The sequence below is a fragment of the Sarcophilus harrisii genome, chromosome 1, assembly GCF_902635505.1.
Source record: "Sarcophilus harrisii chromosome 1, mSarHar1.11, whole genome shotgun sequence".
Lineage (NCBI taxonomy): Eukaryota > Metazoa > Chordata > Mammalia > Dasyuromorphia > Dasyuridae > Sarcophilus > Sarcophilus harrisii.
The window spans coordinates 51652215-51671950 of record NC_045426.1 but is presented as its reverse complement, the minus strand read 5'-3'; the positions used below and the strand labels follow the sequence as shown (position 1 = coordinate 51671950).

The 19736-nt window shown below is 37.4% G+C and overlaps 1 protein-coding gene across 3 annotated transcripts in view; it reads right to left on the bottom strand.

The window, feature by feature from the left end:
• ATG7 (autophagy related 7) overlaps positions 1 to 19736 on the bottom strand; it is a 257079-nt gene that overhangs the window by 209914 nt on the left and 27429 nt on the right. For all 3 annotated transcript variants that reach the window (XM_012543600.3, XM_031955275.1, XM_023498187.2), the window contains exons 7-9: positions 18130 to 18279; positions 5131 to 5219; positions 2994 to 3115 (exon numbers count right to left, since the gene is read on the bottom strand). In XM_012543600.3, the coding sequence (XP_012399054.1) occupies positions 2994 to 3115; positions 5131 to 5219; positions 18130 to 18279 (361 nt within the window). The remainder of the gene's footprint in view (positions 1 to 2993; positions 3116 to 5130; positions 5220 to 18129; positions 18280 to 19736) is intronic.

Here is a 19736-nt window from a genome sequence, read left to right as displayed (position 1 = left end):
CCAAGGTTGTCAAAGATAATGGCCCTTTTCTCAGGCTTCTCAGTAGCCTCTGAGACTGCTGAGCACCCTTTCCTCCTAGCTACTCTGTCTTCTCTGGGTTTTTTAAGAGACTGAACTCTGGACTCTCATCTTCTAGGATGGAGTTTCATCACTGTTACAGCCTATGCTCTATTCTGATCCCTTTTTTCTCCTCTCTTTTCCCTCTATATCATCTCACTAGAAGATCTCATGGGTTCCCATGCATTCAGTTATCATCTCCATACAGATGATTCCCAAGGTCTCTATCTCCAGTTTTAATCTCTTTCCTAAATAACCTATCACCTATAACCTATTGGATCTCTTGAACTAGATATATCCTGTAGGCATCTCAGACTGAATACATGGAATGCAGAACTCATTACCTTTTCCCCAAACCCTCCTCTATTCCCCTGTTCTAGAGAGACGGGGAAAGTCAGGAACCATCCTGACTTTCCAGTCTCCTCACACTTTCTTCCCTTCCATGTATTCTCCATTCCCACTAGTTATTGATCCTTGAACACAACACTCCATCCATCACCTCTGTGCCTTTGCATTGGCTGTGGTCCTTCCCAGTCCGACTGCTCTCAGAACCCCTGGTTTCCCCCAAGACTCAACTCAGCCATCCCGTTCTGCAGTAGGCCTTCTCCTGTCAGTGCAAAAGCTTTCACTTCTAAGGCTGCTTTCCCTTTACCATGCAGGTAGATTGCATGTATCTATTCTTTTATCTAGTGTCTCCTCCATTAGAATATAAACTTCTGGAGGATAGGGAGTGATTATTTTTTACCTTCCTCTATATAGTCAACATTTAGAACAGTCTGCCCTATGGAAAATACTTATTAAATGCTTACTAACAGAACAAAATCATTTTTAAAGCCCTAAAGAACTATAGTTTAGTATTTTCTCCATGTTGATCAATCACATAATTAGACAAACATCAAATATCAAACAGAAGAGGCATTCTGAGTGTTCACAGAAAATATACAATTTATTTCCAAATAAACATGACATCAATGCCCTTTACCCAAAGCAGTGGTTTGAACAGCAGTCATCAGAAACTGTTCATCTATAACCAAATGAGTCTACAACAGATGCTGACTCACTTCATCAAGAGGGCAGAACTCTCCCGCTTCCCATCATCCCTCCTGAAAACAGAACTCCCAGCTGCAGGCTGGTGTAGGACTCCTCTCCTCCTCCTACCCACACAGGTGTTGTATCTCCCAGACCTCACTGCTTGGGTCAGGGGATCCTAATTGCAGAGCTGGAAGAGATTTCAGGGCAATTTAGTCCCACCCATTCATTCTCAAATGAGAAAACTGAGTCCCAGAGAAGCTAAATTATTTGCCCCAAATTACACAACTGGCAAGTTGCAGGGTAAGGGTTCCACACCCCAAATCATCAGACCATATGACTTCTTCTGAGTTCTACAGCTGGAGAACTAGAATTAGAGGGGGCCTCCAAGGTCTCCTGGCCTTATAAAATGACAAGTATGTAAGGTGATCAACTTGTATTAGTGGACAAATGGAAAAAGGCTAAAGGACTCCTTCTGGAGACAAATATTATTCAGTGTTTTTTCTATATTGTGTTAACTGGAATATAATAAGTAAAATGACTTTTTAAAGTATGAACCAAAGCAGAGGTTAACAAAACCTCCCAGGCTTCAATTCAAATATATACATATACATATATGCACACACATACAAACACATACAATGGCTCTTCAAAGGCTCTCCCCAGTGAGAGCACTGAGGCTCTCAGTATTCTAAGCTGGAGAAGTCAAACTCAAGGGGGCGCGGCCAGTCACCCATCCATAAGGATCCCCACAGGCCACATGCTGGCTTATTTTTAAAAGGCCATGGAGCCTGTTTTTATTGTATTTTCATTTATTTTATTAAGTATCTCCTCGCTGGCCGGTGGCTGCAGAGACAGTGGCTTCCTGGGCAGGTGGGGAAAGACTTCCCAGCCAGGAGTTCCCAAACCAATGACATCTCAAGTCTGGTTCTTAAACATTATTTTTCAAAGAAAAGGCTTTGAAAAAATATCTTTGAAGAACCCCAGAGGGTTCCAAAACATAACCAAAAAGGCTCATTCCCAGAACGAATCTTGATCAAGTGACTGCATGAGAAACATGCCATTTTAGACTGGGCCAGAAGAGGGCACTGTTGTGTCAAATACACAAGGAGGCCAGACAAGAAAGAAAGAAGCTGCCAAAGGTTCAACTCTAAGGGAAACTGAGGCGGGGAGGCGGGAAATAGGATGACCAAATTTGTGTGCCCCTCTCTTCCTCCTGTCATGGCTACTGCAACATGGATCTCCACCAATGTCCCCAGCCCTCATCCCCTGTTCCCGTCTGCTACCCCCAAGCCTCCGACCCAAAATGCCAGAGTGAGGCAGCATTGCTTTCACAGTCACTCTTCCTATCCCGGGTGGGATCACAGGCTCAGAGGCAGCTTCAGAGCCTGGGCCGGAGGGGCCCAGCCAGGCGGGCCCAGCGTCTCTCAGCCCTCTGGGCAACTTGCTAGACCAGAAATTGGAGGTAAAGAGCCAGCCTGCACTGGCAGAGGGAAGGCTTTCCTGTCTCGATGAAATCCTCAGTCCAATTCTCATTCCTTATCCTACGTCCTTCCAGGGGAACAAAGACGGAACAGACCCAGTGCACGGATCCCTAGTTTACTTTGAGAGAAGATATCCTGTAAGAACCACATAAAGGAATGAAAGTTTTGTGGTTCGTTTTTTATTTTAAATCTCTGCCTGAATATCCTTTTCTTCATTTTCTAAAGATGCTTTCTATTTGCTCCCTTCCGAAGAGCAGATGTTCTGGGCTCAAAGCGGCTGTTCTCACCAACAACGATGTGGAAAGGGCTTGATTTCTGTCATCTTAATCATCACAGAAGAGGAAGAGGAAAAGGAAATGAAACTAGTAACAATCGGCTTCTGTTTCAAAGACAAGGAGGCTGATTCCTAGGCTGAGCAATTACCTGAATTGTATGCCAGTTCTGGAAGCTGAATTTCAAAGATGATGCTGTGGGTGATGTCCCTCATCCCCTGCAGGGTCCGGTCCCGGAAACAAAGGACTTCAACCGACTGGAAACGATCACTCCTGTGGTGGCCCCCATCCCCCAGAAGAAAAAAATCAGAGCAGAGCCTCCATAATATAAGCACAACAGAATCAGCAAACAGTTCAGTTTACTATTATTGTCATTCAAGATGTTTTCACTAGGAAACGGCCTTCTGGAAAATTAAATGTTTTAACTTCTGCTTGCTTCCAAGTGCCCAAAGAGAAGGAATATGAGCCGAAAGGATTCTAAAGTGGTTGTTTTAAATAACACCCATGAAATGTAAATACACCCATATATATGCAGACATGTGGAAAAATTTTTACAAGGTAGGGTAAAAAAAAGTCAAGGGAAGCTCTTCCATGATACAATCTTTTAATTTTTCTCCTATTGGTATTATATTGTAAAACAAAACAAAACAAAAAGCATGACCTCTATAAAAAGACTCAAAAAACATCTTTTAAGATCTTTTATGAAACTTAAAAATATTTGATTACAATGAAATGCTATTTGTCCTTATATGCAAGACATTAAGACTGCATCCCTTTTCTTAATAACCTGATGGAAGAAAACAATTCACTTTTCTTCTTTCTGCCTCAGTTTATAAGTAAAATAATAAGCACACTTACCTCCCAGGGGTGTTGGGAAGATAAAATGAAATGCTTGTAAAGAGCTCTGAAAATCCTAAAGTGCTATATATTGTATTTAAGATTTACTTTAATATGTTTAACATGGATGAGACTGCCTGCTATCTAGGGAGGGGGTGGAGGGAAGCAGGGAAAAAGTTGGAACAGAAGTGTTTGCAAGGGTCAGTGTTGAAAAATTACCCATGCATATATTCTGTCAATAAAAAGCTATAATGAAAAAAAAAAAGAAAGTAAAGGGGGGGGAGATGACAGCAACAAATATATCATTATTATTAAGGTAAAATTAATTGTGCAGACTTAATTGTATATGTTTTGTACATGATTGCCCAGAGGAGAAAGAGGTAACTCCTGGCTGTGGCAATGAAGCTTTTAGGAGATGGAAGGATGTAAAATGAGTTTTTAAGGATGGAAAGAATTTGAATAGGCAGAAAAGAAACAAGCGGCATTTAAGATTTCATGTCTAATCCCCATTTTATGGCCTTTCTACATGTAAATATTAATTTCTGTTGAGGGCTTTCTAATATATATTAAAGGAAAATTAAGGACCTAAAAAAAAAACCTTAAAGTGCTATATAAATCCTAGAGATTATTAAGAATAACAACTATAAATAAAATTAAATACTGTAGATGTAGTCCAAGATTGGACCCAATTAGAGAATAATATTTTCCTTCCTTCTTCCTGACAATAGAAAAATGTGGAAGTGGATGCTACCTATAATGTCAGAGTGGCTCAATGTGTTGGCTAGTTTTGCTACACTGCCTTTTTTATTTTTCTTTTTTTATTCTTTGCTATAAGGGATGGTTCCCTGGGTGGGGAAGGGAGGAGAAATATATTGGGAAATGAAGGTGATATAAAAACTAGTGAGATCCAATAAAAGTGAAAGAAAAACACCTGGCAACAATAAAACTAGAATCAAGCCTGAAATTTATCATTCTTTTTTTTTTATTGCAGAAAGAGGAGAATGATAGAAAAATCCTGTTGGCAAACTACATCTAATCCCTGGCAATGAAATCTCAAAATTTCTGATCATGTGCCCTTCCTGCCAGAAAAGTCTATAGAAGTGAATGAAATGAGATCCACCAATGACCTCAGTCCATACTACTTCACTTTATCCCACAGGCACAAAGATAAGGGCCTTGGCCTAAGTCCTTGCCCACCTCCGTCTGGTGCTTTAACATTTTTAATCCAAGTTTCAGATGACATATGACCAGCTTTGGTTCCTATAGATCAGATAAAATCTTCAATGGCAATTAAATTACCAAAAACCTGTGTTTTATATGCCACAATGAAAAGTACATTTAAAAAAACAAAGTTGAATAAACAAGTCTTCTCTCTCTCTCTCTCTCTCTCTCTCTCTCTCTCTCTCTCTCTCTCTCTCTCTCACACACACACACACACACACAGGCAATACCATCTGTATGCTGCCAGGACCAATAAATTCCTCAATGGCCATCCAGGATATTGTCCTAAATTACAGGGATCATAAACTCCAATCGTAATCTGTGAACAGAAGAGAATTGTGAATGGGTCAAGTATCATTTCAGACACACAATACACTGATAGATGCTAATGCCCCATTTCCTTGCTTAGGCAACATTGGGAAATAGGACATTTGGGAAAGGGCCAAGAAAATGAGACCAGAATTCAATATCCACCCGCTCGGAAAGACAAGTTTCATGCATTCTTAAACTCACATTCTGGAAAATGATATAAATAATACCCAGTCTCCAGAAGGACCCTTGAAATCAGTCTAGAACAAGATTAAATAGTTCGCCATTTGTACAAGTGGTCCAAAATGAACCAATCCATTTACTAATCTGCCTACCTAGTAGGAAATGAAAGGTAAACAAAGGGTTAAAATCTAGCTCTTAAGCCTTGGGTTTTAAAAGCAAATACTGAACTTGACTGGGAAAAAACTTACGACTCTCCTTGTAAATTCATTCACCCTTCCAGTAGATCTAGCCACAAATTTGAATATAGTTCCCACTGGTAACTGAGTATTAAAGTGATTCTACTAAATGCTCCTCTGATGTAAGTCATTATGGAAGGAGGTAACCAGGAGTTCTAGAAGGTTCTCTTATTAGAAAATTATCTCTGGCTAAGCTATCACACCAGAAGGAATGGGAGCCCAAGGGCAGCTTGTATGTCTGCTAAGGAGCAGCCAAGACAATGAGCCCACATGGACTAGAAGGTAATGAAGTGCTATCTGTAATATCTGTAGATGATCTGTAACGGAGTCAACATGGGATAGAAGACCACTGGATTAGAAGTCATAGGACCCGGATTCCATTCTAGCCCAGCCCTTCATAAGTACAAGAGCCAGGGCAAACCAATCAAGTTGGGCCTAAGCATTCTCATCTGTAAAATGAAGGAACAAGCCAAAACAGACGTCAAGGTCGTTTCTAGCTCTGAATCTATTATTTTAAGTCAATTTTCTTAAGATTCAGAGGTAGTTAGGAAGACCTGAGTTCAGACCTCGCCTCAGATATTTATAACTTTGTGCCCTAGGGCAAATCACTTGACCTGTCTGTCTCGGTTTCCTTGCTGTAAGATGGAAATAATAACAGCACCTACATCCTAAGGTTGTAGTCAAGATCAAATGAGCCATCTGTAAAGTATTTAATACAGTATTTTGCACACAGCAAACATTCAAATGTGTACTGAAAGGATAACATTATGTATTTTATTAGGTAACTATTTTCCTTCAAAGGCACCATCAAGTGTAATTTTTACTCTCTACTTTTTTCCTATGGAGTATAATTCTATTTTGTAATGCAAAGGGATCAGAAAATATCATTCATTTTTACAAGCATATTTTCAGGAAAGAAGAGTATACTTGTACTAAGGATATTTTTTCCCCTTTCCAAAGAGATTACATTAATACAACTCATTTAAACTAACCTAGTTTTGTGTTTTTACTTTTTTTCAATTAATGAAAATATCTTCTCTCTTTCTCCCTTCCCTTCCTCCTCATTGAGAAAACAAGAAAAAAATGAATTAATATCAGATTCTGCCATACTATACTGGTAGTATATATATATATATATATATATATATATATATATATATATATGTATTTGTATATGTATTATATGTGTGTAGATCTGCACTCAAATTTATCACCTCTCTGCCAAGAGGTGGAAAGCATGTTTCATTACGAGTCTTCTAGAATCATGATAGGTTATTGCATTGATCAGAAATCTTAAGATTTTTAAAAGAATGTTTTGTCTTTACAATACTGTTGTCATATAGATAATTCTTCTGATTCTGCTTGCTTCGCTTTGCATCAGTTCATACAAGTCTTCATAGGATTCTCTAAAACTATCCCCTTCATCATTTCTAATCATACAATATTCTTCCATATATTCACATGCCATAACTTATTCAGCAACTTTCCAACTGATAGGCCATCTCCTCAGTTTCCAATTCTTTGTCATCACAAAAAAGAGCAGCTACACTTATTATATGGATCTTTTTCTTTTATTGTTTTAGGGTACAGATCTAATACCAATATAACTGGATCAAAGGGCATACACGCTTTAATATCTTTTGAGGCACAACTTCAAATTGCTTTCCAGAATGGTTAGACCACTTCAGTTCCACTAGCAATGCATTAATATAGCTTTTATTTCATTAATATGGGTATCAATTCAAACAACCCTAGAGTTATTTTTATTTGTATTTCTGTTAGTGATTTAAGAGAATTTTCATATAGTTTTTTACAGATTGAATGTCTTCCTCTCAAAACTAACTGTTCATATTCTTTGATTATTCATCAATTGAGAAATATGTATTTCACTGTCAGTGATTTAAGAGAATTTTTTCGTATAGCTATTTATAGCTTAGATGTCTTCCTCTTAAAACTATTCATATCCTTTGACAATTCATCAAATGAGGAATTGCTCTTATTCTTATAAATATGAATCATTTTTCTATATATCTTAGAAATGAGACCTTTATAAGAGAAACCTGCTAGGAAAATTTCCCAGTTTCCTGCTCTCTTTTAAGTTTATAGTTTTGTTTGTGCCAAAATATTTTAATATTATTTAATCAAAATTTTCTGTTTTACCTATCTCCTGCTTAGTCATGAACTGTTCCCCATACAGAGATCGGAGAGATAATTTTTTTCCTTGTTCTTCTAATTTATCAAATTATTCTATATACATATATATGAAGATATATACATACATAGGGAAACATATATAGAAATACATATATGTGTATGTGTGTGTGTATATACACACATTATGTAAGCATAAAATATGCCTTTTACATAGTATAAGATATACTTTCCAGGTTTCCCAACATTTTTTCAGGTGCTATTTTTACTCTAAGAACTAGGATTTCAGGATTAAAGAGACATTAGGTTATTGTGCTCATTTGATTCTATATAGTGTGTACCTGATTTGTTCCATTAATCAATATATTTCTTGAGCTAATTTTTCCCTTGTTTTTCTAACTTATCAAGTTACTCCATATATAGGGAAGTATATATATGTATATAGAGAGATATACATATACACATGTGTCTCTCTATATATGTATATAGACACACATCATGTAGGCATAATGTATACCTTTTTTTGTGTAAGACATACTTTCCAGGTTTCCCAGCATTTTTTTCAGATGCTATTTTTACTTTGAAAACTAGGATTTTGGGGTTTAAGAGATATTGTTATTGTGCTTATTTGATTCTGTACTATGTACCCAGTTTGTTTCACTAATCAATATATTTCATGACCAGTATCAAATTGTTTTTCTTACAATTTGTAGTATAATTTGAGATTTCATATTACTAAGTCCTCTTCTTTCCCACTTTTTCATTATTTTTTTTCCTTGAGATGCTAAAACAAACTTTGGGGATATACATTTTTAGTATTTTTTCTACACAATAAACTATACAAAGTAAATCATTGATAGTTTGGTTGGTATGGTACTGAATAATTAACATGATTTTTATTTTTTGCATAGAGTATTTTTATAGATGTTTATATATAGCTCCTGTGTATGTCTTAGCAAATAGACAGCCAAGTACTTTATAATTTGTGTTATTTTAAGTGGAATTTATCTCTTCTTCGTAAATTTTGTTGGTAATATATAGAAATGCTGAAGATTTAGGGGTGAGGGTTCATATCCTGCAATTTATGAAGAAGCTAATTATTTCAATTATCTGTTGGTTGACTCTACGATTCTCTGAGTAAATTATATCATCTGTAAAATATGGTAATTTTGTTTCTTCTTTGGCTCTGCATCTCTCAGTTTTTTTCTTCTCATTACTACAGATAAGATTTCTAGCATTCTGAGTTTTAGATAGAGACTGCTTGGTTAGTTGGTTGGTTGGCTGTTGTCCTTTGTTCTCAAAAATGACATCACTGTGTTGAAGTCAAGGTATTGTGTGTCTGACTGTGGCCAGTCAGACCAAAAGGAGCTCAGAATGGGCTGCCACAGGTCAGGCATAAGTCTGAACATCTGCAGAAGTTATCTTAAATTTCCACATCTTACATTTCTTTAAACTACTGCAATTCTGCCTTGCTTGCAGGGCACCGCACCTGAGCTGTCCTTTGCCAGCATCTCCCAGGTCTCACAATTGATTCCAAAGTTCTTCAGAGACCCTGAGGTTGTCCTTTCACTGCTTCTTTTGACCACTATGTGAGCATCTGCCTTGTGCAAGCTCTCCATAAAATAGCTGCTAAATGAAAAAACAAGAACTCCACAGGGTTTACCAGCAAGACAGTTCATCTGGCTCTAAGAAATCAAAAGTAAAGTTCAAGCAAAGCTTAGAGAGATGCAAGATTCTTGACTAAGTAAGAAGGCAGATGAAATTCAGTTTTATGCCGATAGCAACATCCAAAGCACTTTTATGATGCCCTGAAGGCTATTTATGGGCCAAAGAGCTTTGGTATATATCAACTATTCAGGGCTGATGGAGCCACAATGATTATTAATAAGTACATGATCCTGAAGAGATGCGTTGAACACTTCTACAATGTTCTCAATAGTTGAAGCCATTGACCCTCAGAGAGAAATCAATTCCTTCTAGCTGAATTTCCAACTGAAGAAGAGGTTTTCAATGCCTGTAAAATAATCTGATGCAGCAAAGTGCCTAGTACTGATTCTATTCTGAATACTGTTATCACAGAGTAAGACCCATTTATTCCTATACATTCATATTTTCTTTTTAACAAGAGTGGGTGGGGCAGCTAGATGGCATAATGGTCTTAAAGTCAGAAGGATCTGAGTTCAAATCTGCCTTCAAACACTCTGTGTGCCCTGGGCGAGTCAATTAACCCTAACTACCTTGTCAAAAAAAAAAAAAAAAGAGTGCTGTATGTCATGAAAAGCTTTTTCTGCATCTAGAATATGCTATTATTGTGTTTGATGTTTTTGGTGTTAATATAGACAATTAGATCTACAGTTTTTCTAATATTAAAGGACCCCTACTTTCCTGGTAATCAAGATAACTAATATTAATAATGGCATTTTAAGGTTTTCAAAGTATCTTAAAAATATTACCTTTTCATCCTCACAAGTCTGGAAAATAGATGATATTATCAGTTCCCCTTTATACATAGTTAAAACAAAGTTTGAAAGAAACTTATCCAATATCATACAGATAATGAGGGACTGAGGCTGAACTGAAACTAGGGTGTTCCTGACTCCACTTTTCATACTCTTGCTGATTCATGATATATTTTCTTTGTAATATGTTACTATCACCTTTTTTGCTAAAACTCTATTTAAAATTTTTGTACTGATATCCATTTAAGATACTGTTCTGTAATTCTCTTTCTCAGTTTTCTCTCTGGTTCAGGTATCAAAGGCTATATTTGTATCACAGAAGCAATTTGGCAGAACAACTTTTCTGATTTTTCTAACAGCTTTTGTCATATTGGAATTAACTACTTTTTATATATTTGATAAAATTTGTTTGTAAATTCATCTGTTCCTGGGGTTTTCTTCTTTGTAATCTGTTCAATTTCTTCTTCTAAAATTGTGTTAAGATCTCGACCTGTTCTGTTAGCCTGATCATTTTGTTTTATCATTTAGTTTACTTAGATAATTAGTTTTATTGGCAAATAAGTGAGTAAAATAGTAACAATTTATTTCTTGTGCATGGGTTGTGAAGTTAACCTTTTTTGAACATTGATAATATTTTTTCTTTTTAAAAATCAAAGTAGTACCCAGTGAAAGAACTCTGGGAAATGAATATGAACTACTACATAGAATTCCCAATCCCTCTATTTTTGTCTGCCTGGATTTTTTATTTCTTTCACAGGTTAATTGTATACTATTTCAAAGTCTGATTCTTTTTGTACAGCAAAATAACATATGGACATATAGTGTATTTAAAATATACTTTAACATATTTAACATGTATTGGTCAACCTGCCATCTGGGGGAGAAAGTGGTGGGGAAGTAGGGGAAAAATTGGAACAAAAGGTTTTGCAATTGTCAATGCTGAAAAATTATCCATGCATATATTTTATAAATTAAAAGCTATAATAACAAAAAAAAAATCAAAGTAGTTATCAATTTATCTGTTTCCTTGCTTTATTTTTTCTTTAAAAAACAGTTCCTAATTGAATTCAATTTTTTTGTTGTTGTTTTCAATTCTGTTCTCCTCTTTAATTTTCAGTATTTATATTTTGGGATATAATTGGGTATTTAATTTCTTGGTGTTTTAGCTTTTTTCCTTACATGTCAAATTTGCTGATCTGTTCTTTCTCTTTTATTGATTAAAGTATTTAGAAATATAACTTTTCCCCAAGGTCTGCTTTGAATGCATCTCATGTTACTTCATTGTTTTCATAATCTTGTTCATCATTAAGGCTGTGAATGATAGAGCTGGAGCATAAGAAGAGTATTGCTTTAAAGAAAGCGTGTATACAGATGTGTAGGAATGCTAGGTGTGGTTGATTTAGGCCTAGTGTTACTATTATTAGGCTAAGTTAGCTGGAAGTGGAGAAGGCTACGATTTTTTTTAATATCATTTTATGTGATAGCACAGATAGTGGTGAATAAAGTTGTGATGCTTCCTAAGCAGAGTATAATGGTTAAAGCTATTTGGTTGTTTTCTATAATGGGACTAAATTGGATTAGTAGGAAGATGTAGATACAGTTCACTAATTATAGTTTGAAAAAGTTATGCTTGAAAAACTATGAAAAAGTTATGTATGCTTTCCTGCATTTATTTCCGAGGCTGTTATGTCCTAATATCTAATCAATTTTGGTAAAGGAGTCATGTTTAGCTGAGAGATACACATATGTATATATATATATGTGTGTGCGTGTGTGTTTAAACACACATACAAAAAACATTATGTCCCTCTTTTCTTTCTTTTACCCTTTCCTTCTCCTTTTCCCTTCTCTCCTTCCCTTCCATCCACCCCCATCATTGATTCTTTTCTTTTAAACCCTTCTTCAAGATCTACCCTCTTAGTTAGGAGTTGATTTTGCTTAGGACTAATCATTCCCTGAGTCTATTTGCAGCCTTAGTCTACTCACTTCTCTGATCCCTCCAGTTTCAGTTCCCATTGGATGAAAAATATCTCTGTACCCATGTGTATGTTCTTCCCTCTTCTGATCAGTTCAGGAGATAAGACTGAAGTGTTACCTTCTCCCCCTACTCCTTCCTTCTTGTTTGTATAGTCTTCCCCTTGTGCACCCCGATTAAGAGACCTGTTCTTAGGTGTTTTATAGTTGCTTGTGGAAGGTTATGGTGTGGCTATCAGCTACACTTCCTCCTATTACTCTACCATCTAGGTTCTATCCTGAACACTATATTATTGTTGTTTTCAGTGTCTGGGAATGCCCAAATTTTTAAATTCATTCTGAGAAATTTGCCTTGACTCCTCCCACTTTTGTTTTTCTCTACACTAAGAAACATATCAACTCATATTTCTATAACAGATTGTTTTTAAAATGGTTCCTTACAACCACTCTATGAGGCAGAAAGTTTTATTCTTGCCAGGAATTATCTCCACTTTAAATATTTATCTAAAAATTCTGTTTCTTCCTTCACTCTTCTTCTGACCTCCTACAATATTTTTAGTATAAATCTCTGCATTTGTGTACAGAATTACTCCTAAGAAGGGGGAATTGAAGCAGTAAAATAAACAGCTGCGTACCTTTCTAAGTACTATACCGTCCAACATTACACAGAATCTCCTTTTCTGTTTCACCAGTTCCTCTGCCACCATATCTCAGCTGCCTTCTCAACCCAGAAGATCCCTTTGCCTGGAAAATTCCTCACCTTCTTCTCATCTTCTTCCTCTCTCTTCAGTTCCCAGTAGAATATAAGCTCCCTGAAGACAAGGCTGTTACTTTTTCTTTATATTCCTATTCCTAGGACTTGGTAGTGGGTCTTAAACATAGTAAGCACTGAATAAATGCTTGATTTGAATACAGTTTACACAGTTCTTCTGAACAATACTAACTGAATTTGAAGTGAATTAAGTTTGAGACCTTGACTCAGAGTAGCTCCACTGTGGTGGGTGAGTGGGTAGGGACTCTGTAAGGCAGCCAAGAGATGTGGCACTGAGGGAAATGACTGGACTAAGAGTTATAGAGGAATGCCCATCCCCATTCCTCCCCAGAGGTGTTCATCTGTGTAATCTATCCATTGCCAAAGCAAATTCTCCTCTGCTCCTCTCTTGTCCCCTCCCAACAGGCTTCAGGCTGCAATTATGTGACTTTGTAATCCACCTTCAGATACAGTTCAGGGTTAGGTGGCTGGACTATATGAGAGCAGGAATGTGTGCTCTACCATGGCCCAAGCAGTGCCCCACCTGGATACCACTTGTTGTTTACTGCTACGTGTACACAGTGATTCTTGGTTGTGCACCGCAACTGCCACTATCCTCAGTGACACAGGAAGCACTCAATAAGTGCTGGTTCACAAAAAGACACCCTCCGACTTCAGACCTTGGACAGGGCAGAACATCATCTTCCTTGCCTGAGCAAACCATGTCAGCAGGGGAACTTCAGGGGCTACCTTCCTGTTTGAGGACTTCAAGAATTATCTTGTAAGAACCATTTATATTCTTATTATCAATTCTGAAATCTCAGCTCTCCAAATGACTTCTACTTAGAGAAACTTAGAGGGTCCTGTCTGTACTTCCTCCCAGTCTCACAGATCTAGAACTGAAGAAAGTCAGTCTTAAAGGCCAGTCCCTGGTTTTACATTGTACTGAGGGTTGCAGGGGCTAACTCACCAAAACTATCCAGGCTACCGGAGTAGCACAACCACTCTGCTCCCAAAAACCAGCTTTCTTGTTGCCAGCTCCTGAAGCCACTCCAGAGTAAAGGGGGGCTACAGGAAAGAGCCCTAACCTGTGGGACACGGACCAAATCATTCAGCCACTCCGTGTCTGTTTCCTCACTACAGCTTGGCAAAAACTAGGACTTGAACTCAGGTGGGCCAGCTCAGACCTCAGCACCCTTCCATTGCACCATGCTGCCTGCTTCAAGGGGGAACCATGTCCTGCTCCCCATTTCCTTCCCATAAGCAAAAGTGCTCTCACGGGTCAGGTAGAAAAAATCTAATGATAGGAACTGAGCTCTTATGATGCACTTAGCATCATCCCCTAATCATATTTAAAATTTTGATAGTTTCCTAATAAAGTAATTTTGGATTAAAAAAAAATGGCAACTTTAAGTCCATAGACACTCAGATATTTTGATGACCTTGAGATCTCATCATGTGTCCATGTCCTTCAGTGACAGGGAGCACAAGGCATCCAAACCTGTCCATTCTGTGTTTCCATGTTCTTCCCTAAATGTGCCAGATGATCCACCAATGGCTGGGGCTTTGTTCTTAATTATTTGCCATTTACCAGGTACCTACCATAAGAGAGGCACTATTTTATGCTTTTTGATACAAAGACAACATTAAATTTAAGGAGGATTCATTCCCCTGGGTGGAATATAATAAGCATATAATTGATAACCTAAGGAGGGAAAAAGTCCTAATAAGTAAGGAGAATCAGAAAAAGCTTCCCATAGCAGGCATTTGAAATCAGTTTTGTAGAAAACTAATGACTAAGTGGAGATGAACGAGAACTCTAATCCTTGCCAAAGGCATGGAGGCAAGCAGCTTCTTTGGAGGACAGATCACTTCATTCTACACTTAAAATGCTTTGGAGAACAGAAAAGTAAGTATTTTTTAAGGATCTGAATAAAGTCAGAGAAATACTAAATGTAAGCAAGCTATATAACTCATTGCTGGGGGAAAAAACAGGGGATATGGTTAAAAAAAATCTATAAAGATTAAATTGGTAATTTATCCTAAGAAAATATTCCAAGAATCAGTAATGAATTAGAGAATACTTTAATTTGCATTAAGAAAATAACTCTAATGGTCAAAGCAAAAAATAAATAGCCTGGAGAGTGGTTTCCTTCTGTGACTCCTCCTTTTCTTGATGTCAAGCTCACTCTTTTTTAGGGAGAAGACTATGGGATACCCTTCCTAACAGGACAACCTTGAGCTCAAGCCGCACTATTGAGTGTCTCTAGTCCATTTCACTCCAGCATCAGTGGGTAAAAAACATTTGGGCCCAACTCTTTGTATCTAACCAAGTTGGACCTGGATCTCTCTATCTGGTCAAGACTGGAAGTGCTTTTGCAGACCCAGTCCCAATAGTGATCAGCACAGAAGCTTCACCTACTCCATTTTCCCCAGCCAGGCGACTTGCTCCTCTTTAGGGAGCCTGGTGGTGCTCTGTCCTTTGGGACTCACCATAAGGTTACTGGACTTAAGGTAGACACAGACCCACTTTGGGCATCCTGCAGCTTAGAACTCCCAAGCTCAAGCAATCCACCAGGCTGGGCCTTGCCAGGAGCTGGGCTCCAGGACTGCATCACCTGCCCAGCAGCCTGATTCCCCAGAAGTCCTGCCTTCTCCTTGGGCACTGGGAGGAAGAGTGACCCATTAAGTCTGATCTAAGAAAAGAAGAAATCTCCAAAAGCTGTACTTCTTCTAAGTGGATAATGAGAGGCAGGTGAACAATACCTGTGGAGCTGCAGAAGAAAATCACTAAGAATGATGTGGTTCCTACATACCTAGACACCCTTTACCAAGAAGGGCCATGTCTTCCATTCTATTCTCGGTGGAGCAAACAAGGAGTCAGAAGGCTTAGGTTCCTCCTTGGACCTATCCTGGCTACTTGACCCTGGAAAATTGACCCTGAGTAGTGCTGCAGGACCACCAACCATGGGGAAGAGTCAACATGCATGGGTTGAGGGTATTTTGTAAACTCCTAAAGTCATCGTTGTCCAGCTGGAGTCGTGCCCAGTTCTTCGGGACCCCATTTGGAGTATTCTTGGCAAAGGTACAAGAGGGATTTTCCACTTGCATTTCCTTCTCCAACTCATGTTATAGATGAGGGTGAAGTGATTGCCCAGAGGCACCCAGCTAGGAAGTGTCTGAGGCTGGATTTGAACTCTGGGAAATGAGTCGTCTTGATTCCACTTAGCTGCCCAGTAGAACCGTATGTCCATAAGCCTCTTCTGCCTCCCTCAAAAAACTGAACAAAACCAAACAAACCATAGCCCCACTATGACTAGGGCAAATCAAGAAAAAAACAAACTTATTGCTAACAGAATTCAATAATCAGTGATTATTATTATTATTATTATTATTATCATAGCTGACTGTAAAAACCTCAAGAGGTTAATTCAGAGCTTTGTAAAATAGAAGGTTTTAAAAAAAAGACATAAAATAGGTCACACTGAAAACTAATTAAATTCAAACATGACTTGATATCCTTTCTTTTAGTACTGTTATATATCTGAAAGTATCAAAATTATTCTACTTTTTTCCATAACTTCATGATTTTCATTAGGTTATTTTTAATCTACAATCTCCTTTTTTTGATTTAGAACTTGCCATGTTACTAATAATTTCTGATGGGCCTTTAGAGGATTTACTGATCGGGCATGGCAGGTATATCTGTAGTCTCTGCTGCTGGGGAGACTGAGACTGGTGAATTACTCAAATGTGGGGAAATATGAGGAGCAGTAGGGCTAAAACCGACCAGGCATTCTTTATCAAGATGGTGTACCCCAGGCTCCCTAAAAAAGAATGAACAAGCCCAGGTAGAAAAAATGCAGCAGGTTAAATTTCCATGCTGACCATTACTAGGTTAGGGTCTGTGAGTAGACCACTGTACTTCTCATATGGGTAAAATAAGGAAATCTAATCTCAAAATTACAACAATAATACCAATGATAACAAACATGCATGTGTATCTGTATGTATAACATACAGATACACATGCATGTTTATTATGATTACATGCACATATAAATGTTACACAAATATATGCAAATATGTAGTACTTAATAATTCAATAAAATATTTGAGTGCCTACTGTAAGCAAGTCATCGTGCTCAGTTCTGTGCAAAACATAAGAAGCAACCATGGTTCTTACTCTAAAAGAGCTTACATTCTAGCTGGAGACATGACATGTACACAAATAGTAGAAGGGATCACATGACCAGCTTAATTAAAAAAAAAAAAATAGAGACAAGAAGGACAGAGAGATCCAACTACTCAACAGCAGAACTCTTCTGGGAAGTGTCTTCCATTTGATCACCCTTAGGTCACCCTCAAATTCCAAGTGAGATTCTGGATTTTCAGTCACCTTTTTCTCTATGTGGGAAAGTAGTCTTTTCTTTACAGGTTCAGAGTAAGTAGAGAAAACTTCATGGAAAAAAAGGTTAGCCTAACCTTGAAGGATAAGCAAAAATAAGGGAGAAGGGTGCATTCTAGCAGAGGGAATGATAAAAACAAGCACCAAAGAGCCAAAGTTTAAGAAATATTTGTGCTTAATAAATAGCACAGTTTAGTGAAAGCAAAGCATTCACATGGAGGAAGAATGAGAGAGAAATTAGACAGGAGAGATAGACAGGCACAGTGTGGAAGGCCTGAATGCTGAACTAAGGAGGCTGGATTACACAGGGCAGGAGATCCTCAGATGAAGCAATGTGTTAATAAGATTTTGCTAGCAGGAAATATAAAGGAGAATAAAGGGAGGAAGAGACAGCAAGCAGGGAAAACAGTTAAATAAATGTTGTGAAGGAAGAAATGACAAGAATATAAATAGAGGAAATGACAAGAAATAGTGATTGATTTGGATGGAGGAAGGGGTCAAGAAGGAAAGGATTAAAAATAAATGAGGTTTCAAGCCCTTGAGAATGATAGGCACCATTATCAGAAAAAGGGAAGTCAGAAGGAGGAACTGTTTCAGAAAGGAAGGGGACAAATGCACAACATACAAAAATGTCTTAAATAGATTTTTTTTAAGTTAATAAATATAAATGAGTTTTCATTTCACTTATAGTTCATCATAATATAAAACTAAGGGGTTCCTCCCCACCAAAGACCACAACCATACACAATTTTTCTAACCTTTTTCCTTTGATCTTGGAAGAAATCATTGTAGTCTTTAAGTAAGGAGATCAGTACAGAATTTACATCATACTTAATTAAAAAGTAAGGCAAAGCTGTCACTCCTTCTGCCTGGCAGAGATTATCATATGCACATTCAAGAGCTTGAATCTGAAAACAGAAAACATTATTGGAGAAAACCATTAAGGCTGAGACAAATTAAGAATAAACTTAAAATGAACACTTAGTCAATCATACCCCTAATAAGGATCTGAACTGTCATAATTGAAATGTAGCAAGTGTATATTTATCATCATTCTAAAGATCAAGAAAATAAACCCATTGACACTGTATCCAGAATTCCAACCCTGATGCAGAGAAGGAAGGGAGTTTCTTCAGGGAAAACAGTGACACCCAACAGTGAATTTACTGTTGCCTCTGATGCCAAGTTCAAAAGGTTAGGGTTGTACCCAGAACATCACCATCGTTCCTTCATAAACCATGATGGATCTACCATCCATGAACTTAACTTCTAACTTTTGGAAGCTTTTTATATTTTCTGATGCCATAGATTTTGAGGAAAGTTTTCTATTTCTGTCAAACCCCTTTTATATATTCCACAACTAATTATTTTAAGCTTTAATGTGCTCATGCCATGACATCTTTTTTTTTTTAATTTATTTTTTATTTAATAGCCTTTTATTTACAGGTTATATGCATGGGTAACTTTATAGCATTAACAATTGCCAAACCTCTTGTTCCAATTTTTCACCTCTTACTGCCCACCCTCTCCCCCCAATGCATGCCATGATATCATTGGAAAAACAAGCCTATGTTGAACATAATTCAACATAGTTAATAACACTCATTATTTTATACATTTTTCCACTTTCTTTGTCTTTAGGAACCAAAGAGATCTGATTTTCTTAATTTTTTTTCCTCAAGAAGTCCCTCCACTTGGTTATTTTAAATATTCTTCTTATCCTTTACTAACTTTCTCATGTTTTCCTTAAAATTCAAAGACTATAATTCGAAAGAGTTTTTCAGATATGAAAACACTATGACTTAGTATCAGGGTATCTTTTCTGCTGTGCCTAAACCCTTCCTGATGATGTGCCTAAACCCAACAATCTAATGATGTTCAGCTAGCTAGAGTGGCAAAGAAACAAGTTAAATGTTGGTTACTCAGTTGTACTTGATTGTTTTTGTTTATTCTACATATAGGTCCAATGTGAAGATGTCATGGGGAAGGGAGTAGCAATATCAGGAAGTGACTATGGTGAGAAATATGAAAAGATCAACAAGTATATAAAATGTAGACCTGTAAGGGATGTCAAAAGTCATCTAAATGGCTACAAGTGAAATCTCTTTCTTGGGCCACAACTGACAACTTAGGGCACAGCATCCTAAAAACTGGAATTTTGATTGCTTTTTCCAGAACCTTTCATTATCCACTACAACTGTCTCCCATAATCATCATACAACTTGCTGCTATTGCCTCGGTATTCCATACCATAAAAGATCTCAGCATATAGTGAACCTCCCAAGTTTTTAGTAACACTACCATCACTAAATAATTTATAGGAATGCTAAGATCATTAACCTCCAGAGGACAATTAACATTTTCT